Source organism: Stegostoma tigrinum, chromosome 9 (assembly GCF_030684315.1).
Source record: "Stegostoma tigrinum isolate sSteTig4 chromosome 9, sSteTig4.hap1, whole genome shotgun sequence".
Taxonomy (NCBI): Eukaryota; Metazoa; Chordata; class Chondrichthyes; order Orectolobiformes; family Stegostomatidae; genus Stegostoma; species Stegostoma tigrinum.
In genome coordinates, this window is record NC_081362.1 from 83,626,764 (window position 1) to 83,649,622 (window position 22,859).

The window sequence follows — 22,859 nt, forward strand, 5'->3', positions numbered from 1 at the left end:
CATTTTTAATCCACCATTCATGTAAGCAAAATTTGGAAATTTTAAAAAATTAAACCTTTTTAATATCAAACGTGAAAGCACCACCTTGCACTCTGATCAAGTGATCTTAATTACAATCACACTAGGATGTATGCCCCTGTATTTAATTCTGGAATTTTATTCATTGAAATCCAATCACAATTCATGGAAAGTTGAGATTTACTGTTGCAAAGAATAATTCACAATGAATAATTGTTCAGACTTGAAGATGATTGAAATTTTCAGTTTTGTTTACAAATTGTATTTACAGAATAAATTTGCAAGTGAGATTACAATTACAAATTTCAACCTATTCCTTCATGTAGCCATTAAAAACCCAGTCATTCCACATTGCACATTAGGTCAAACAGCCTAAGATCCCAAACAGCCATCATCAGGATTGGGAACGTGCAGAATGGTGGCTATAATTTACAGCATGTAAAACACAAGTTACTTTGAATAGAATTACTAGATTTCAAAACTTACATAAAATAAAGAATTTGGTGGTTGTTTACTCAAATCTGCAGATTTGGTGGTGTTTTGTAAAATATTTTAGTACTATTAAAAACAATTTATGCAAAGATTACACAATCACCAACAAAGCTTGATGAGGTCCTACATGAGGCCAATGCTCTTTCAAACGGTAAGATGAACAACTAAGTTAGTGAGCGATAAGACAAAACAAATATTCCAATGTTAATGCAAAATACGATAAACACTTCAATTTTGCCATCAACTTTCTAACTTTTCATTTGAGCAACTTCTGCAGTTTTGATATAAAATTTCATGTTGAAACGCAATTAAAAAAATGCAATTGTATATCAAACATCCATTAAATAATTGAACCAAATAGCCTAGAAAAGATAAGGAAAATGAAATGTGTTTATAGTACTCCAGATAGAAAGCTAGAACAAAAAAAGAAATAAAAAAAGCAAGAACCTTAGGCATTCCTCCATGAAGGTGTCCTACCTCTTCCCTTGTGTCAATGGTTGAACCAGGGGTGGTGGCAGCAGTGCTTACTGTGGTACTAGGGGCAGTGCCCGATGAACTCACAGAATCTATCTCACCTGCCACATCATGGATTTCTCGTGCAAGGATGGCCAGATCCTTGGCCAGATCTTGACTGATCCTGATCATGAGAAAAGAAATGCACACCAAATCCTGAAGAATTACCCAATACAAGGATTACAAACATTAGCCCTGTAATAGTTGGCTTAAAAAAAAAATCACAATCTGGTTTAGTCTTCAAAAGAGGTGTTACTGAAAATAGGGCAACCCTGTGCTGGTTTCCATGTCTGCTTTATTCATGTAATGGAAACATTACACACAAGTACAGTCTTGTCAAATCTTTGAAAGAAATTTAAGCTCTGCTTATAATTAGGGACTGCCATCCTAATCAAAGAGGTCTTATGAAAACTTACATTTAGTTCCCAAAATCCCTATGCAGAACATTGAAGTAAAATAAAACCAGCAAGACATAAGCTTTCTGAGCTTTTAAATCACAAAGCCATGAAAAAGGTTGAGGTTGAGATTGAGCTTGAATTCAGAAGTTGAAAATCTTTCAAACAAACGGGAATATTTAATGCGCAACACCAAGAAAGCATCAATTAACCTGTTTGAATGCTATTTGCTAGCCCGAACTTGGATGTCACCTTTCCTACTGCAGGTTCAAAGCAACAGGTTGAAATGATGGACTTGAAGCAAGTCAACAGATAAACAGAATTAGCATCAAGTTTCAAAGTACAAGTTTCTCTTAATGCCAATAATGTTAGCTTTAGCTGTCCTAATCATCTCAGACAGAAAGTTATGATTTAAAAAACATCGATTTGTTCATTAGCAGGATGGAGGCATCACAAGCTAGGCGAGCATTTATTAGCCGTCTCTAATTGTCCTGGATAGGATGGTGGTGGTGAACAGCCTTCTTGAATCACTGCAGTCCTTAAATGGTAGAGACACTTCGTGCTGTTAGGAGGGGAGTCCCTGGATTTTGGCCCAGCAACAGTTAATGAATGGTGACGTAGTTCTAATTTAGGAAAGTGTATGGTTTGGAGGAGAGTTTGCTGGTTGTGGTGTTTCCATTAATCTTATCTTCTCCTTCCAGGTGGGACAGGGTGCAGATTTGGAAGGTGTTATTGGGGAATCTTGATAAGTTACGACATTGCATGTAGAGGATACACACTCCTGTCAAATGCAGTGATGGTGAAGATGGGTTGCAGCTGGTGGATGGAATGCCAATCAAATAGGCTACTTTTGTCCTGGCTGGTAGTGAGCTTGATGTATTGTTGGAGCTGCACCTATCCAGGCAAAAGGAAGCGTATTCCATCAGACTCCTGCTTGGGGCTTTGTACGTGGCAATCAGGCATTGGAAAGATAGATACTGAGTTACTCACAACAAACTCCGCCCAGCTCTCTTAACCATTTTATTTATATGGCTGGTCCAATTTAATTTTTGGTGATAGGCATGAATCCTACCAATAGAGTCTTCTTGCTGACTAATTCAATTTTTCAAGGCTGTATGACGTCATAATTGGCTAAATGCTGCCTTGATAACAAGTTACTCTCAACTTACTTTTGCAGTTTAGTTTTTCTATCCACATTTGAAGCAAGGCTGTAGGGAGGTCACGAGCCCAGTGGTTCTGGCAGAACCCAAACTGAACATGAGCATATGGATGACAGGGTCATTATTCAGGTTGGATTTGTCCTGCATTTTGAGCACAGGACAGACCTGGGCAATTTTCTGCATTATCAGATTGATGCTAGAACAACCTGACCAGAGGCACAGCTAGCGCTGGAGCTCAAGTGTGCAGTATTATTGCTAGAAAGAGGTCAGTGCCCATAGCCTTTTGCATTATGTTGTTGCATCAGACTACATTATCAGGATGAGCAGACATTCCCTTCACAGATGTGTGGCGGATCAAACACACTGGTCCAGCAAGAGTTCCTGGGCTAGTAACAGATGATTTCCTCTCAAAATTATGTGGAAGTCTTTGGATATATGCAGGAAAAACCAAGAACCTTTACTGAGAGAGCACAGCAATAAAATTCTGGAAAATTAAGTAGGGAGTTTCTGGTTGCAAAATGCTGATATCATTTCCACCTTTGAGTAGCCCTAGCTATTAGCATTGGGTGATGTAGACACTATTGCTACAAATTCAGTTCCTCCTGATAGGAATACTGCAACCTCATTTTCCAACCCTGAAGAGTTCTAGGCTTCAGGTTCAGATGAGAATGTCATCAAGGTTACACCGAGAGCTTAAGAAAGTTTTAGCATAACTTCAATCCACTAAATCTAGAAGAAGTGGCAATTTCAAAGCAAAGGTGAATTGCTGGATTTCCAGATTATTTTGGTCTTGCCTCTTAATAACCTTCATAATTAATTTGGGGTGAAATATAACTGTAGCTGTTTTCAAGTGATCACAGGACCATATGGGCTGTAACCCAGTGCCAGATAGTAATGCAGACATTGCGACTTCACTTTTGTTATTTGAATTTAGAATTTGAATTAAGTTTAAAAAAGCTGGGAGCAAAAATAATTTCAAAAATTACCATCTGGCTATTGTTGCACGAACAAAAAGAGGAACCTACTGTCCTTCCCAGTCTGGCCTATGTTTGAATCCAGATGTGCTGATTCAAGTGTCCTCTGAAGTGCCTTTTCAAACCACTCAGCAGCCAAATTAGATCATGAATTCAAGAAGGCTCACCACCTATCACTTGGGACAATGAAGGCACAGCAATAGAACGTTGACACTGACAAACAGGCATGGTGGATTTTATTTTATTTTGAGATATCGAAAGATTCCATTTGCTGTGCTATAACGTTATGGATTTTTAGATTCAACAGACTGCTGAGATAAAAACTTTAACACATCAAACATGCCATCGCTGGTTGTTTCAGTTGAATGAGACTATAGAAGGTGCCATTTGATAATGATAATACAGGCTGATCTCACCTAAAGTCAGGATTATGTTCCTAAAAATCACACCTTTAATTGAAGCATTAATTCACATTGAAAACAAAAAATCAATATTTAAATTGGAATTAGGTTCCATAGGGCCTTCCGTATCAAAGAAAATAATTAAAATTATATACCTGTACTCTGAGGTGAAACAGAGTACCTCCTGTACTTTACATTGCAAAATTAAACAGTTTAAAATAAGCTTAAAAAGGAGTAAACTGTAATATTCTACAGTACTGTTAGTACACAGGCACTATCTAGTGGTAGCAATTGGTCAGTCAAGCTGGATACCCACAACAATCTGCACCCACTGGCTTTTGTCACTAGATGGAGTCAGGGCCTTAGTTTGAATTCAAGAGTGAAACAAGGATATAGGAATGGAGGCAAAGGCAACACCAGACCTACAGCCTGAAGTTAAGGACATACAAGGCAGAGACCAGGCTGGGGTGCAGCAAGTTAGGAAAAAAGGCTGAGGGGAAGGGATAATAGGAACTGCAGATGCTGGAGAATCCGAGATAACAAGGCGTGCAGCTGGATGAACACAGCAGGCCGAGCAGCAACTTAGGAGCAGGAAAGCTGACGTTTCGGGCCGGAAAACAAGCTTGGGATGAGACAAGTTCAAGGTGGAGCAAGTTGGGACACAAGGCCAGGAAGCAAGGCCAAGACGGAGGCGGGATCCCTTGTCCATGGTCACAGCAAAAAGGTGGCTAGAACGCAAGCAGTGCAACTAAATGTTGATGTGCAAGAGCAATGGTCATATATACAAACAATGCCAAAACAAAAATGAGATCAATACTCAAAAACAGGTCCCATAGGATAAATAACTATAAAAACGAAAAAACCAATACAGCTATGTAAAATGAGGACTACTTGCAATAAAACAATTATGCAAGAGTCTTTAACGTTCCAAGATAAGGACTGGACATGAAGGACAAAGAAAAATAAAATCAGTATTCTAATACAGGTACTTAGGCACATTTAAATAAACCAATAACTGCTACTTTTTCTTCCCTGCTTTAAATGACAGTCACCAACATGGCCTTTCAAAAGAACCAATGTAATTTTCAAAGCACAGATTTCACGTTTGAAAGCACTGAATTTTAGAGCTTCTAAAATTGTGAGCATGACATGAAAATAAATGGGTTAATCTCTCCAAGTCATGGAGAGAGGAATTCCATGGGACAGCACGACACACTGCCAAAGTTTTGTGCCTTCTACTGATTGCCAAGTCAGCACCCTCAGCAACAGCAGCAGTTTTTAAAATCAATATTTAAATTCAACAGGAACATATTGAGCAATCATAGAATAGTATCTTCTGAATGACTCAGGGTCAAATCACAATCGTTGAATATTTTGCAGGAAACTTTGCCATCCAAATAGAAATTAAAATTTCTAAGGCTGATAGAATGTACATGTGAGAATATATATTTTTGATCTAGTTGTTTTTATATTTCAGTTACAAAAGCTGAAATTAGAATTTTTATATAACTGACTTCAAATATACACAAATGTATAAAAACTTAGTTTTAAGAGTCAAGCTGTGAATCTAAATTTATAATATGGATTACTTTACACTCATGTTAGATCAACGAATAGCTGCTATTGTTCTTAAGATATATATCTAGCAACAAGAGCCTCCAAATTTAATCAGTTTAATTTTAGCTTGGTTATCTGTATTCCAGCTGCATTTGTAACTGCCCTTAACTGGCTTTGGGAATGACTCTACCATTCAATATGATCATAGTTGATCATCCGATACAGTGATAATGGGAACTTTGGATGCTGGAGAATTCAAGATAACAAAGTGTGGAGTTGGATGAACACAGCAGGCCAAGCAGCATCTCAGGAGCACAAAAGCTGACGTTTCAGGCCTAGACCCTTCATCAGAAAACTAGGGACTGGACGTCCACGGTGAAAATGAGGTGTTGGGGACCGGGGAATTGGAAGTTCTGAAGGAGGATGACGGCGTGGGTGGTGTCACGGACGTAGGTAGGGAGTTCCTGGACCAAGGGGGAGAAAGTGATAGGTGGAGATGAGTTCGGTGGGGCAGGAGCAGGTGGAGACAATAGGTCGGCCAGGGCAGGCAGGTTTGTGTATTTTGGGAAGGAGATAGAAGCGGGCGGTGTGGGGTTGGGGAACAATGAGGTTGGAGGCTGTGGGTGTGGGCGGGGGGGGGGGGGGGTTACCTGAGTTGATGAGGTCATGGATGGTTTGGGAGATGATGTTTTGGTGCTCGGGGGTGGGGGTCATGATCAACGGGGCGGTAGGTGGTGGTGTCGGAAAGTTGGCATCTGGCCACAGCAATCTAAAAAGGTCAGTGCGCCATGCTACAAATGCACCTCCCTTGTCTGTGGGTTTGATGGTGAGGTTGGGATTAGAGCAGAGGGCTGCACGTTCTGCAGGGGAGAGGCTGGAGTGGGTTAGAGGGGTGGAGAGATTGAGGCGGTTGATGTCTCGACGGCAGTTGGAAATGAAGAGGTCGAGGGAGGGTAGGGCGCCTTGGGTTGGTGTCCAGGAGGAGGACTTGCATTGGAGATGGGTGAAGGAGTCAGTGGGAGGGAGGGTTAGGATCATGGTTAGAGAAGTAAGCGTGGAGGCGGATGCGGCAGAAAAACTGCTCGATGTCCAGACGTGACTGGTATTCATTGATGTGTGGGTAGAGGGCGACAAAAGGTGAGCCCCTTGCTGAGGACTGAGTGTTCGTCCTCTGTTGGGGGAGGTCTGGGGGTATGCTGAAAATTTGGCAGGGCTCAGTGTGGCTGTCTTCTCTGGGGTTGCTGGCTGTGGAAGCAGTGGGCAGAGATGTGTTGGCGTCAGCAGTGGGCAGAGCTGAGTGGGCGGCAGCGGTGACGGTGGTGTGTGGGGTGTAAGTAATAGAGGTGGAGGTGGTGGCCACAGCAGCGGTCATGTTTGCGATCGCGGAAGTGGTGTGCCCAGCGGTGGCGGATGCGGCCTCATGGCCAATGGCGGCGGGTGCATCGTGGGGGAGGTGTAGGGTCAGGCTGGGGATTTGGCAGGTGGAGGAATCTTGTTTAAAAGGTGGCAGGAGCCTTTTTTGATGAAGTGTCTAGGCCTGAAACATCAGCTTTTGTGCTCCTAAGATGCCCCTTGGCCTGTGTTCATCCAGCTCCACACTTTGTTATATCTCATCCAATACAGTGCCCAGTTTCCACTTTTGCCTCGTACCATCAGAATTATATCTAATGTCTTCTTGAAAACATTCAATATTTTGGTCTCTACTGCTTACTGCAGCAGTGAATTCCACAGGCTCGCCAGCCTCTGGCTAAAGAAGTTTCTCCTCATTTCAACACCAAGATATACCATCCCATATCCCAAAACTGTTACCTCGGTTTAAGACTTCACCTCTTTAGGAACAACCTTCCTGTCTAGTCCTACTGGAATTTTATATGAAATTCTCCTAATTATTTTATACTCCTGTGAATATGGTCCTAACATGAAGATATAGGAGCAGAATTAGGCCATTGAGTCTGTTCCATCATTCATTTGTAGCTGATGCGTTTCTCAACCCTATTGTCCTGCTACTTCCCTGCTTCCTCAACGCTACTAGTCCTTCCACCTTTCCTTGCATCATGTCAACAATACCGTCCTTTGTCCAAATTGTTAATAAATAACACGAATAGTTGTGGTCCCAATACAGAGCCCTGCAGAACTCCACTGCTCACCAAGAGTCAGACCCCTTTACCCTACACACTCTCTCTCGTGCCAATCGGCCAATGCTCTATCCACGTCCTAACACCAAGGGCTTTTATTTTATTTAACTGTTTCTTTTGCTACACCACTCTTAGTTATCTTCTGCTAGTTTTGAAAGGCTTTTCAATCCACTAGTTTCCCACTAATCTTTACAAATGTATGCTTTTTCATTTGCTTTTATGCTGTCTCTGGCTTCCCTAGTCAGCTACAGTTGCATTGTCCTCTCCTTGGTATGTTCCTTTTCCCTTGGTATGAACTTCTCCTGTGCCTCCCGAATTATCCCTAGAAACTTCTATTTTTGCTGTTTCACCATCTTCCACCTGGTCTGCCCTTCCAAACAACTGTGGCCAGCTCCTCCTTCGTATCAGAGAATCCTAACATCACGGAATCTCTACAGTGTGGAAACAGACCATTTGACCTGTTCAAACCCTCTAAAGAACATCCCACTCAGACCCATTGATCCCTAACCTTATTCCATGTAATTCTGCATTTCCCATGACTAACCCACCTAACCTACACATCCCTGCGCACTATCAGCAATTTAGCATGGACAATCCACCTAACTTGCACATCTTTGGACTGTGGGAGGAAACCCACACAGACATGGAGAGAACATGCAAAATCCACAAGAGTGTTGCCCTACGGTGAAAGTGAACCTGGGTTCCTGGTGCTGTGAGGTAGCAGTGCTAACCACTGAGCCACTCAGTCATAATATTGTTACATCTGAATAGCATATTATGGTCACTCCCCCCTATGTTCCTTAATCAAGTCTCCCTCATTACACATACCCAAATCGTGAACTGCCTGTGCCCTTGTGGGCTCTATCACGGCTTTTCAAAAAACTCATCTCGTGACATGCTATGAATTCCTTCTCTTGGGATCCACTACTAACCTAATTTTCCCAGTCCACCTGCACAATGAAGTCCCCATGATTACTGTAATACAAAAGGCATTCAAGATAGACCCTGATTTATTTGCTGTCCCACATCCTGGGCACTGCAAGGAGGCCTGTCTCCAACTCTAATCAGGGTCTTTTCTCCCCTTTTGCAGTTCCTCAACTCTGTCTTGCTATGGATTTAATTTCATTACTTATTAATAAAGGCAACCTCCCCCCCCGCCCCGTGCCCGTCCTTTCAATAGGATACAAACTCCTTGGATATTTTGTTCCCAGCCCTAATCCTGTTGCAGCCACATTTGTGATATCCACAACATAATATGGTCCTACATTGACTGCATCCTTCTACAGTTGTACCTTATCTGCTGTGTTTGAAGTTAGATTCCTGAGCCTTTCCAAACTCTGGGAAGTTCCTAACTTCAGCTGAGCATGCCCATCCCTGAACTTAACTTTTTCCACAATTTTCCATTGAACTGAACCCACCAGCCAACCATAAACCAATCCAGTAACTCATCATAGATCAATCTTGCCATTAGTCTGATAAACTCTTGTTGAACTCCCCCTATAGCCAGAGCTCCCTTCCTCTGATTAAGGACACCAAAACTGTACACAATGCTCTAAGCGTGGTCTTTTGAATGCTCCGCACAACTGCATCAAATCATCCCTGCTCTTCTACGCAAATCCTCTCACTACGAAAGCCAACATACCATTTATTACCTTCACTGCCTGCTGCACCTGCATGCTTACTTTCAGCAACAAATATACAAGGACATCCAGATCTCAGTGGAATTCCCCCTTTCCCAAACTAATACCATTCAGCTAAGAATCTGCCTTTCTGTTTTTGCTATCTAAGTGGATAACTTTGCACTTACCCACGTAATACCTCATCTACCTTGCGCTGGCTCACACTCTCAACTTATCTGAGTTAGTCAGATCTACCTCTGCATCCTTCTCCTATACCCTCCTACCCAGCTTTATGTCATCTGCAAACGTGGAGATATTACATTCAGTTCCCTCATCTAAATCATTAATATTTTGTTAACAGGTGGGGTTCTAGCACTGATACCTGCAAGTAACCCACAAGTCAGTGCCTGCCACTCAAAAAATGATCTGTTTAGTCCTGCTCATTGTTTCCTGTCTGCCAACCAGCTCTCTATCCATTTTAGTACACCACCCTCAGTCGCATGTTTAATTTTACATGCCAGTCTCTTGTATGGGACTTCAGTCAAAAACCTTCCAAAAGAGTAAAACCAAATCTACTTTCTGCCCACTCCCCCACACCCCACCAAATCAACTCTTCAAGCTAGATTCTCAGAAAGTTTCAGATTTGTCAAACATTTGCTCCCTTTAAATCCTTGCTGGCTTTCTGATCTTGTCACTGTTTTCCAAGAGCTCTATGATATCTTTTATAATGAACTCTAGCACTTCCCTCCTACTGAAGTCATTTTGTTATTCCCTCCATTTCTTCCTTTGTTCTACTTAAGTAGTGGGGTTACACTAGCTACTATCCAATCCACTGGAACTGTCCGAGTGTATAGGATCTTGGAAGATGACAACCGATACATTTAGTATTTCTAGGGGGACTTCCTTAAGTACTCTGGGATGAAGAACATCAGGCCTTGGCATTTTAACTGACTTTAATCCTGTCAAAATTTCCTCAAAACCATTTTCCTACTTGTAATAAATTCCTTCAGTTCTCTCATCTCACTAGATCCTGCATTTCCCAAAATACTTGGCATGTCATTTGTCCTCATTTGTGAAGGCCGAACCAAAATATGTATTTAATTGGTCTGTCAACTCGCCAATTCCCATTATAACTTTCCTGTTTCTGGCTGAAAGGAACTTAGCTTAGCTTTGCTTTCAATAATCTTATTCTCTTCATATACCTACATAAAACTTCTACAATCAATTTGTTGATTGAGTTCTTACTCGTGTTCTTTTGTCCCAATCTTAATGAATCTCTTTCACCTCTTTCCTGCAATCAAAACAGACCAAAACTGGTCTGCTGGCTACAAAAAAAAAAGCAAATCTCTATGCTCTTTTCCGGTTCTAATACTAACCTATCCATTGTGTGGATCACAGATGCACCTCAACTGCGACAGTGCTCAAATCTGCTCAGCTAGAAGTTTATACACAGTAGTATAAAATATCTAAGTAGCTAAGGTAGCAACTGGTGTCACTAACTATAGTCAAGCCTAACGTGGATTTTATTAAAAAAGGCCACAGAGATTATGATTGGAACTGAGCCCATTAGATTTTATCCCACTCCCCACCTCCAAATAAACTTCTTCAGAGATATTAGTATACATCTCTGGAGCAGGTGGGATTTGAACCCAAGCTTCCTGGCTCTGGTAACACTACTAGTGCACTCCAAGAACCTCTTTAAGGCCATTATTAATGATTGAGTAATTGTTCCAGAAATAAGGATGGAAAAATAGTAGTCCAAATTATAACATTCTAACTCAAATACATCGCAAAAGGTTATCAATGAAATTAGAATACAGAACACCTACTTTGATATTGAAAGATACCTGGCAATTTCCTCACTGTGAGCAGTCCAGTCTCTTATGTAGTCATCCTGTTCCTTCATTTTGTTTTTCAGGAGCACATTGGTTGTCGAGGGTACATTACTGTTCTGCAGTTTAGTGCTCCTCAGAGCTGTACTGGTGCGTAGGCGGGTATGCTTAGGTGAACTACGATTTGACCCAAATTCATCTTCAGAAGTTGAAGCATAATCTGTAGGGAAGCGTCTCCATCGTGGACCTTGCAAAACAACTAAATATATAAGCAGCAAGGACAATTTTGGTCCACAAAATGTACAAAAGGAAATGAAATGAATGTTAAAAAAAGAAACCAGTTACAATCACGTCTCCGTACAGTTCAATCATGGAAACACGATTACAAAAGTATCTCCTAACATGAATCCCAAATTACTTAAGGTACCATGATATAAAATAAAACAATACTTAGATATTCATAGCATGCAACAAAATGCAAATTATGCCACATTGAATAATTAAACAACAAAGAGAAAATATTTTAAAAGATACAAATAAAAATACCTTCACTGCAATGTTTGTCAAAAATTGAATTTTTGCTTAGATATCATTTTCAGTGGAAAAAGCACAAGCAGTATAATATTGAATAAAAGTTACTATGTACAGATTGCTTCTTCTCCCATTTGACCAATTCCCAAAAGCTTTCGTTAGAATTGAATGGAGTTTACCTGATGGAGAACAGTGTCCTGCTATTGATGTTTTAACTTTAGAAGAATCAGGCATTCTTGAAATGCTATTAGCACGAAGTCTAGGAGAAACTTTGCTATCCATGGTTGACACACCACGCAAGTTACTCCGAACAGAAGAGTCTCCACTTCGACTAACACTACTCCTGGTTACAGTTGCTTCAGAATCACTGCGAGCCGATATAGAACCTAGTCGGTTACGTCGTGGTTGGGCAAGGAGATCTAATCTAGAGGGTGTTTTTCTGCCCGAAGGTGGTTTTGATGTAGTTGAACTGGTTGTGGATACTTCAGATACTACTGAAACTTTATCAACATCTGCCAGTTCATTATCTGATACATCACCAAGGCGTGCCCTACGCAAGATAGATGCTCTGGTTGGCCGAGGCTTGGGCAAGGCCATTGATTTGCTAGCTGAACTAAGAGCAGCAGTTTTTGACTTGGATAATTTATTGCCTTCCAGTTTGGAATGTAACAGTTCATCTGTGGACGTAAATGATGTTCTTCCTTGTGATCTGCTGGAATATGTTTCTTGATCTGAAGAAAGAAAATCTGAGATAGTGGACTGAGGAAAACTTGAAGTTTGGTCATCATCTGTCAAGTCAAAAGATGCTTGTCTTGCTCTACCAGTGGTTTGCACAGGCCTGCGAGGTTCAGATCTAATACCAAAGTCAGAAGCACGACCCTTAGTTCTCATGTCTGCAAGTTTGTCTTTAGCATTGGCTGCAACTGTCTTTGACAAATCCTTAGGTGATTTTGTGAAACTCTTCTCCTTGTGAAGGTTACTTAGAGTTCTTCGCTTTTGAAGAGATTTCTTTTCTGCATCTCCACTAACTAAGCTAATAGTACTAGCAGTGTCAACATCGGATTCAGGGGAGATGGAATCATCCTTGTGGTAGCTTGGTGTTTCATCGCCACCATCAAGCTTGTTCTCATCCTTCAGTTTTGCCTCAAGAAAAGCCATTACAGATTCTGTATCCTTTAATAAAATTGCGGTGTCAACTGTGGATTCTGTCCCATTAGAACTGCTTTGCTCCTTGCTCCGCGTGGTTACAGATGGATCACCTGGTGACCCAGACTGTTTACTAATCCGAGGTATAAGCTCTAACGGCACATTACTACTTGGTTTTTCAATGGTGAAGCTTCCCTGTCTGACCAAAGGCCTAGGAGAATCTTTTCTTTCTGCATCCCCACCTTTACGAATCTGTTTTTTGACAGACTCTGACTTCTTTTGTTTTGTTTCAACTCGCATCTCTGCTTTGTCAAAAGTGCTCATCGCAGGCGTTTGCCTGCATTCCCGTATATCAGCTTTGTGCGAGGCCAGTTGCCTAGGAGACACTTCTCTGCTTTTGTCACTTTGACTAGTAGTGTTAACCAGATGCTTACTTGTAGATGTTGTTTTAGAAGACCCTTGATGGTACAAACTCTCTTTATGGCCCTGTTGAGTTGTAGGTGAAGACAGCCTTGATCCTGGTATTCCCTTGATAGTCTCAGCTTTTGCTTTAGTAATCTGAGTGCAGCTGCTGGACTGAAACACTGCACCTTCCTTGTTGTTCATTGATTCACTGCATATATCTCCAGCATTATCACCTTTGATAACAAAGCCACTCTTTGACCTGCCTGTCTTCGAAGTGCTGTTGGTGTGCTCCTTTTGTTTGTCCTTCTGATGAGGTGGAGTTGTAGTTTCTTTTTCAGGAAGCTCAGTGTCTTGCTTTTCATCTACCTCACGTCTTGATTTTGATAGGTTTAAAGTAAAAGAACCTTTTGATCTTAGGCCCTCGGCTGTTTTATCCTCTGTTGGAAGCTGAGGAAGTGTTCGTCTCTTTCTCTCTGCTACACTGGCTGTTTCTGATGTGGATTTTACTGAGGTACCAGATTCACTAATGTTTGCATCTAGTAAAACAAAAAATAATTTTATATTGCAATGAATTTAATATTTTTAAAAATCCCAGTATAATCTCAGGGAAATAACCATCATTGGCCCTTCCCTACCACAACCACACCATGAGGTGAAAATAATTGTCTTTGCCTTTCAGTGGGATGAAGTGTTTGCCAAAAGCTTATTTTTGGATTAATCCTAGCTACTAATCAGGAGGCATGGCAGTTAAAGATTCACTAACCGTTTCTTTTTGAAAAGAAAGGTAAGCTAAGTTATCTGCAAAATAAAACTTCTTGCACTGTCATATACATTGAGTTTTGGATTTTCTTTATATAGTAGGGCCTTTTCTCTCATTGTTTCATATGATTTATTATCTCTGCTCACCTTGAATGGCAGAGGTAATGATTTTGTGCCTGTTATTCTAGTCAGATACAAATAATAAACTTAAAACCTAATGGGACAAATTTCAACAAAACTAATGTACAAGTGAACAAAATGTGAGGCTGGATGAACACAGCAGGCCAAGCAGCATCTCAGGAGCACAAAAGCTGACGTTTCGGGCCTAGACCCTTCATCAGAGAGGGGGATGGGGGGAGGGAACTGGAATAAATAGGGAGAGAGGGGGAGGCGGACCGAAGATGGAGAGTAAAGAAGATAGGTGGAGAGGGTGTAGGTGGGGAGGTAGGGAGGGGATAGGTCAGTCCAGGGAAGACGGACAGGTCAAGGAGGTGGGATGAGGTTAGTAGGTAGCTGGGGGTGCGGCTTGGGGTGGGAGGAAGGGATGGGTGAGAGGAAGAACCGGTTAGGGAGGCAGAGACAGGTTGGACTGGTTTAGGGATGCAGTGGGTGGGGGGGGAAGAGCTGGGCTGGTTGTGTGGTGCAGTGGGGGGAGGGGATGAACTGGGCTGGTTTAGGGATGCAGTAGGGGGAAGGGGAGATTTTGAAACTGGTGAAGTCCACATTGATACCATATGGCTGCAGGGTTCCCAGGCGGAATGAGTTGCTGTTCCTGCAACCTTCGGGTGGCATCATTATGGCAGTGCAGGAGGCCCATGATGGACATGTCATCAAGAGAATGGGAGGGGGAGTGGAAATGGTTTGCGACTGGGAGGTGCAGTTGTTTGTTGCGAACTGAGCGGAGGTGTTCTGCAAAGCGGTCCCCAAGCCTCCGCTTGGTTTCCCCAATGTAGAGGAAGCCGCACCGGGTACAGTGGATGCAGTATACCACATTGGCAGATGTGCAGGTGAACCTCTGCTTAATGTGGAATGTCATCTTGGGGCCTGGGATGGGGGTGAGGGAGGAGGTGTGGGGACAAGTGTAGCATTTCCTGCGGTTGCAGGGGAAGGTGCCGGGTGTGGTGGGGTTGGAGGGCAGTGTGGAGCGAACAAGGGAGTCACGGAGAGAGTGGTCTCTCCGGAAAGCAGACAGGGGAGGGGATGGAAAAATGTCTTGGGTGGTGGGGTCGGATTGTAAATGGCGGAAGTGTCGGAGGATAATGCGTTGTATCCGGGAGGTTGGTAGGGTGGTGTGTGAGAACGAGGGGGATCCTCTTGGGGCGGTTGTGGCGGGGGCGGGGTGTGAGGGATGTGTCGCGGGAAATGCGGGAGACGCGGTCAAGGGCGTTCTCGATCACCGTGGGGGGAAAGTTGCGGTCCTTAAAGAACTTGGACATCTGGGATGTGTGGGAGTGGAATGTCTTATCGTGGGAGCAGATGCGGCGGAGGCGGAGGAATTGGGAATAGGGGATGGAATTTTTGCAGGAGGGTGGGTGGGAGGAGGTGTATTCTAGGTAGCTGTGGGAGTCGGTGGGCTTGAAATGGACATCAGTTACAAGCTGGTTGCCTGAGATGGAGACTGAGAGGTCCAGGAAGGTGAGGGATGTGCTGGAGATGGCCCAGGTGAACTGAAGGTTGGGGTGGAAGGTGTTGGTGAAGTGGATGAACTGTTCGAGCTCCTCTGGGGAGCAAGAGGCGGCGCCGATACAGTCATCAATGTACCGGAGGAAGAGGTGGGGTTTGGGGCCTGTGTAGGTGCGGAAGAGGGACTGTTCCACGTAACCTACAAAGAGGCAGGCATAGCTGGGGCCCATGCGGGTGCCCATGGCCACCCCCTTAGTCTGTAGGAAGTGGGAGGAGTCAAATGAGAAGTTGTTGAGTGTGAGGACGAGTTCAGCTAGGCGGATGAGAGTGTCGGTGGAGGGAGCCTGGTCGGGCCTGCGGGACAGGAAGAAGCGGAGGGCCTTGAGGCCATCTCCATGCGGAATGCAGGTGTACAGCGACTGGACGTCCATGGTGAATATGAGGTGTTGGGGGCCAGGGAATTGGAAGTCCTGGAGGAGGTGGAGAGCGTGGGTGGTGTCACGGACATAGGTGGGGAGTTCCTGGACCAAAGGGGAGAAAATGGAGTCCAGATAGGTGGAGATGAGTTCGGTGGGGCAGGAGCAGGCAGAGACGATGGGTCGACCAGGGCAGGCAGGTTTGTACAAGTGAGATTCATTTCTGGAGAAGATGCAGATCCAGATCTTAAAATTTTTTAAGATGATGCGTCAACATCACAGGTGAATTGAACTTTCTTTAAAAAAATGGAACATTGCAATTGTATTATTTAGAAGGTTTCTGATTGTTCTAGAACGCTACAGATTGTCTCAGATGCTGTGGTGGAACTTGTTACAACTGTCAAATCATGAACAGAACTTTTAGTGCAGGCTCCTGGGCGCAGATTGGCATGTAGTCTCCTCAGTGAGATTAATGCTCGTGTAATTAGAGAATCAGTTAAGTAGGAAAAGGCTGTATTCTTTCAATAATACTTGTGTTAACAGTATGGCAGATATGTACTCTACTGAATGGCCACTTCATTTGTTTGAGTATTTTCTACTTGCCAATCATATAACGCAAAATTTCTAACCACAATCTCATCCAACTAATAAAGTTCTAAACAATTACACCCCAGTATAAAATATCCTTAGACATGTGCATCCAAAATTAAGTTTACAACTAAAAGACAAATAGAACCTCCTAACCTAAAATAATTCCCAAACACATTAACCCATTACACTGAGATAAAAATGTAGAGCTGGATGAACCCAGCAGGCCAAGCAGCAGAGGAGCAGGAAAGCTTTCGTTTCGGGTCTAGAGATAACAAGGTGTGGAGCTGGATGAACACAGCAGGCCAAGCAGCATCTTAGGAACAGGAAAGCTGATATTTTGGGCCCAGGCTGTGTCTAGACCCTTCTTCAAAACCCGTTATACTGATTTGCAAGATGATAAAGGTGGTAGATTAAAATGGCAAGCAACTGGAAGGTTTGGGTCATGCTTGTGGACCAAGTGGAGATAATCCACAGTCACCCAGTCTGAAATACCTTGGTACCACAGAACAGCCCATTCTCCTTTTCTTTGCAATCCTTCTGTGTAAATAAATTTCAATATTGCTAAGTAATATTGTTAAAATGTTGATACACGGTTCCCCATTGTGCTATGTTGACACCCATGCACATGTATAGTTTTTATTATTGAAACAGATTAATTTTAAAAGGTGCCATTTTGACCAAATTGCTTCAATAAAGCTGACAAGATTATTTTAGTTTACCTTCAATTTGAAGCAGGAACAATGGGTCACAAAATTAAGATGAATGAAACTAAATAGCTGATGTTTGAGTCACTACGGAATTCCTGCAGCAAGTGGGAATGAGATATATACCAAATCATTTATCATATAGCAAGGAAAAGCAGACCATCATTTTTGGTGTGAGAGACACACAGGTAAAAAAGTCAATTTAGTTACTGGTACAAAGTAATTGGTTCACATTATGAAAAAAACATTTTGGCTCTTAAGCATAAGTAGCAACTCCACAGAAAATCCAATTGAATGCAAACACAGTGGTTTGGACTTTCATATCAAAGATTTATTTGGTACTTTGCTCCTCAGTACTGTCACGCATAAAATGAAGATTTCTATAAAACAAATGTTATTCTGAAAAACACAGTTAAATCTTAAAAAAAGTGAGTACTGTTAGCCTAACGCTTTGTAAAATATACAAGGACATTCATTAATTATAGTGCTTCCCACTTCTATTTCATCCATTTTTAAGATAATATTTTTTCTGCTGTATGAGCCATGCTGATTTTCTTACAGAAAAGATGAGGACCCTAATATGTGAGGTAGCCGGAGGTAGAACCCCTGCGGTGTTCTTCAGCTAGCCAAAAGATGCACAACCACATTAAACAGGAACAAAGTGAACAATTTGTCCACTGAATTTCTCTTTGGATTTGATTTTTGTTTCTGATATACCTTTGTTGCACTCCCTCCACAGTTGGAACATCCTCCCCAGGTGGCTTAGCAGTTAGCCCTGCTGCCTCAGGGATTCAGGTTCAAATCTGTGTGGAGTCTGCACATTCTCCTGGTGGATGTTTGGGTTTCCTTTGGGTGCTCCAGCTGAAAGGCCCGTTTCTATACTATAGGGGTTCTAGGATTCAAGGAAAACTTTTGCAAAATACTGCATGGATGGTCTTAAAGCCCTGCACAATTACAGTAAGACATCCTGTTCCTGTACTTCAATCCTTTCACTATGAAAGGCAACATACCATTTGGCTTCTTCACCTGCTGCATCTGCATGCTTACCTTCAGTGATTGGTGTACTTGGACACCCAAGTCTCATTGCACCTCCCCTTTTCCTGTCATACCGACACTGATCAAGTCTTTCAGTGACAAAGTTTCACCAAAAAAAAAGTGCGAAAGAACTGCAAAGTAAAACTGATTATTGTGCCAATCTTCAGGATTATTTAACAAGTGGACACATAGCAAAGGATCGTCAGGAGGGTAGTTACCTCGGTCATGAATACCGAATGTTGCTGGCGTCACATCATTAGCAGCTAAATGCGCCCACTGGGATACCCACCTAGGGCTGCTGGGCGCAAAGGAACCTTCAGGCTGAGTCTGAAAAATAAATGCATTAATAAAAGAATCAGTTACATGGAAAACTTCTAATAGCACATGAAAACAACAAATGAAGAAGCAGTCAATTACAAAAGCCTGATTAAGCTTATTTTGGGCTGAAAATTAGTTGGAAATTTATGTGCCATCCAATTGCAAGCTAATATTTGCACTGAACGAGGGAAAGTTCAGCAACATTCCCAGGTCCTTCCACAGCGCAACCATCGCAATAACTCCATAATCAAAACCTGCAAGACCAATGCAGGCCAGAAACTGGAGACATATTAACAGCAAGGCTACAAATGCAGGACAGATTTTAGGGTACTCTGCAACAGATAGCTTATTTTCTGACTGCTGAAAGTTTCTTTGCCATCAGACTCACTTCATGCAAGTGTTGGTAAAATCATATAGTACAGAAGGAGCCATTCAGCAAATCAAGTCTACACTGACAAAAGAAAAATCACCTATTTATACCAATCCCATTTTCCAGCATGTGGTGCATAGCCTTAAATAGTATGACATTTCAAGTGTTCATCCACGTACTTTGAAAAGGTTGAGGTGTCCTGCCTCTACAAACTGTCTAGTGTATTTCAGACACTCACCACCCACTAGGTGAAAACATTTTTCCCTGTTAAGCTTTCTGCACTTCACCGTCAAATTATGCCACCTTGCTTACTGGTCCTTAAACTATGGGAAATAACTACTTTTGATCTATCCTGTCCATAGCCCTTACATGCCTCAACCTTCTCTTTTCTTGGGAAAAAAAACCCAAAGCCTATCCAGCTTCTCTTCATTGCTAAAATGCTCTAATCCAGACAACATCCTGGTGAATCTCCTCTCCACCCAATGCAATCCCACCGTTCTCACTGTGTGGTGACCAACAATGCGGAGTACTCTAGCTGTGGCCTAACTAAAGTTCTGTACAGCTCCAACACAGCCTCTCTGCCATTATAAACTATGCCACATCTGAGAAAGGCAAGTGTCCCAGATACCTTCTTAATCACCCTATTAAACCTATCCTGCTACATTCAGGGACCTGGAGACAAGTACTCCCAAGATACCTTTGCTCCTCAGAGATTCTTACTGTCCATTCATTTAGTATGCTTTGGTTTTGTTATTGCTTTGAAAGTGCATCACCTCACATTTTCCAGGGCTGAATTCCATCTGCCACCGATCTGCCCTTCTGACCAACTCATCTATATCTGTCTAAGATCATCATCTTCATTACGAACGACCCAATCAGTAACATCTGTAAACTTATCATTCCCACACCTCTGCCACCAAATTCTCATATCATACTTGAGTACATCATTGACAACATCCAAGATAACTGCTTAATTTGACTGATGGCTTTTGGACTCTATCCATCTCAGTTATATCTCACATGTGATGACACGTTAACAATTCACAAAATTTTACTCTAACAGACCTCATCCTCTTTCAACTTTAAAGTAAAAAATAGCAACATGATGGGACATTATCTCCAGTCCACTTCAGCTATTATTTTGACTTGGGTTAAAAAAAACATTTCTTCATTATTAGATCAAGAGACTGGAACATCACAGAACATCTAACAACATTGAAGGCTTAGCTCCCACACAGCCATACTTTGTTCTGAAGTGTCATACCAGACTCAAAATATTAACTCCGTTTATCTTTCCAGAGATACTGCCAGACCTGATGAGTTTCTCCAGCATCGTGTGTTTGTTTCAGATTGCTAGCATCTACATTACTTCGTCATTAACTCTTATAACCAAGTCTTTTTCACCACTCATTGTCTTTACCAGTAGTTATAGAGTTAATGGTCAACTGCAATAACAGATGTTCCACACATGCTCAGGAGCTAATTATGTATAGAAACTAATCATGTGGGACGGAGACCCGATGGAAGATGACACAAGCGAAGTCTTTCTCTGCCATACTTATGAATATAGTTTCTAGTTAATAAATGTTGAAAGTTTGCAATGCTGATGCAACAGCTTCAAATTTATATCTAATCACTCATCTAAACTAAGATGATTTATCAATAGTTTACTTCAAATTAGTTTGCAAATTAGATGGAAAAAGTGTGCCTTATTTCCAAATAAAGCTCAGGAGTCAAACATTGATTTGATAACTAATTTTCTGATTTGCATTATAGCCTTGTTACTGTGGTAAACAATATTGGTCTAAGTGAAAAATTAAAATAACACTTGAAATTTGTAGACTTCAGCTCTTCGTTAAAAATATATTCCAAGTCAACAATATGACGTTAAATTTCACAAGCACAATTGACTCCTGATGATCTTGCAAGATTAAGAAATTTGTTCATTCAACTCTCCAATAGTTCCCAAGAGGTCGTAGCACCCTCTGTTTGGAAGCAGCCAAACAACAAATGGGTAAATCAGAGAATTTGGTAAAACAAACTATTCTAAGAGTGTCATAGTGAGTGTGCTGTTATTAAAAATGATTACCATTAATAATTATCGAACATTGAAGACGAGAGAAACACGCTGTCAAAGTTTTTTGTCTCACACTCATCACACGGATGCCAAACTTCAACTGATCACAATTTATGCCACAGGAGAAAGGGAATGCGGATTGAATGGCAAGTCAACTGATGGGGTGAAGCAAAGCCACAGGGTAAGAAGAATTATAGGCATCCCAATATTCCAAGTCATTCAAAAAACATAAGGATTGAATATATCCCATTTTTGAAAAAAGCGAAGTGCTGTGGATGGGGAGGTGAAATAGAAACAATGTGACTTCCTTGGATTCAAAATATTAACTGTTTCTCCCTCCACAGATGTTTCCTCACCCTCTAAGCTTCTCCAGCACGTTCTGTGAACATACTTTAGTTTTGCAGAGATGAGTCCCTATATGTGAACGTAGGTTACTTCAAGCCAACGTAAATGAGCCACCTTCCTTGTGGCTTTTGCCATGGCAGTGTCTCCACCAGTGTATGCTAACCAATCAGCACCCTTCCTCCTGCAGTCTAAATGGTTAGTTGTTTGAACTTTAGCATTCCTGTGCTTGGCCTGAGTATCAGACAACAAGTCTTGGCAACATGTCTTTCAACAATATTCAGGTTTTGTACTATATGCTACAGATTATAGCTTTTATTTGCTGTGAAACAACTTGTGCAAAATTATGAACAACAATAATGTAAAATTAACTCTTCTCTTCCAAATTATGTTAGTTTATATTTCTTCCATTCCTTTACTAAAAGTAGGAGAATGTGAACTGAAGTAAAATTGGCTTTCAATAATTTTTAAAGGATATTACAGAATTATACTTTAAAAATAATTAATTATAAAACACAAAGTAAAATGCAATCAAGTTTTTGGTCTGTTGGAATACAAATACTTGTTTCCAGCTGAAGTATGTACCATAACTGACCATCCTTAAAACGGAAAATGTAACTCAGAAGCAAGATATGAGATTCAACAGTCCCAGATTGCACTTATACTGTACTGAAACCTCTTGATTCAGCACAGCTTTCTATATGCCTCTTCCTCAAAACACTAATGTAGCTTCCTTGCAAATGTGTTTATTCTACACTGCTGGCTTCGGCTACTTCACGATAACAAATTCCACATTCTCAACCTCTCTGGGCAGGGTGGTTTCTTATGACTTGTCATTTAATTTCGTTGTGACTATCTTGTTTTGCCTCTAATTTTGCTCTTTCACACAAACAGTGGAAACAGCTGCTCGGTGTCTAAAAATTCTGAAGGTTTTGAAAGTGAAGAACTTTTATTATGTCACTCATCAGCCTTTTCATTTGAAGATAAAAAGCCATCTAGTCTATCCATCCTTTCTAGATGGGGAGAGGCTATTTTTTTTCTCCCAAGCAAGAACATGAGCAAAGAATGCATGCACTTAATTTTACAATTCAAAAACTTCTCAGTGATGATCTTCTGGAAATGTCAAAACAAAAGAAGACTAACATAAATATTAAAAGTCATTTAACAATGTTGTCCAGATTTAGCACAGGTTTCAAGGGAAGTTTGGCTGGGGTGGTGGCAGATGCTAACTCAAATGATTATATTTAACAGTACAACACAACTCAACATATAACACAATGCTTGTATCCAATTTTAGTGCACTGCAGATTATTCACACTAACCACTAAAAGCACACTCATTTCCACGACTCTTTGAAATAAGCAGTGCAAGCCCTGTATACCTCAATGTAAATCCTAATTATCTCTGGTATGAATTATCCATTTGTTTTATTCACTAAGTGATCCA

General features: G+C 41.6%; 1 protein-coding gene across 15 annotated transcripts in view; it reads right to left on the reverse strand.

The window, feature by feature from the left end:
- Positions 1-22,859, reverse strand: part of cep170aa (centrosomal protein 170Aa) — a 126,040-nt gene that overhangs the window by 20,851 nt on the left and 82,330 nt on the right. For 5 of the 15 annotated variants that reach the window (XM_059648705.1, XM_059648706.1, XM_059648707.1 and 2 more), the window contains 4 exons: positions 18,525-18,633; positions 11,807-13,714; positions 11,094-11,355; positions 958-1,147 (listed from right to left, as the gene is read on the reverse strand). In XM_059648705.1, the coding sequence (XP_059504688.1) occupies positions 958-1,147; positions 11,094-11,355; positions 11,807-13,714; positions 18,525-18,633 (2,469 nt within the window). The remainder of the gene's footprint in view (positions 1-957; positions 1,148-11,093; positions 11,356-11,806; positions 13,715-18,524; positions 18,634-22,859) is intronic. The other 10 variants (XM_059648708.1, XM_059648704.1, XM_059648710.1 and 7 more) reach the window with 5 other exon arrangements.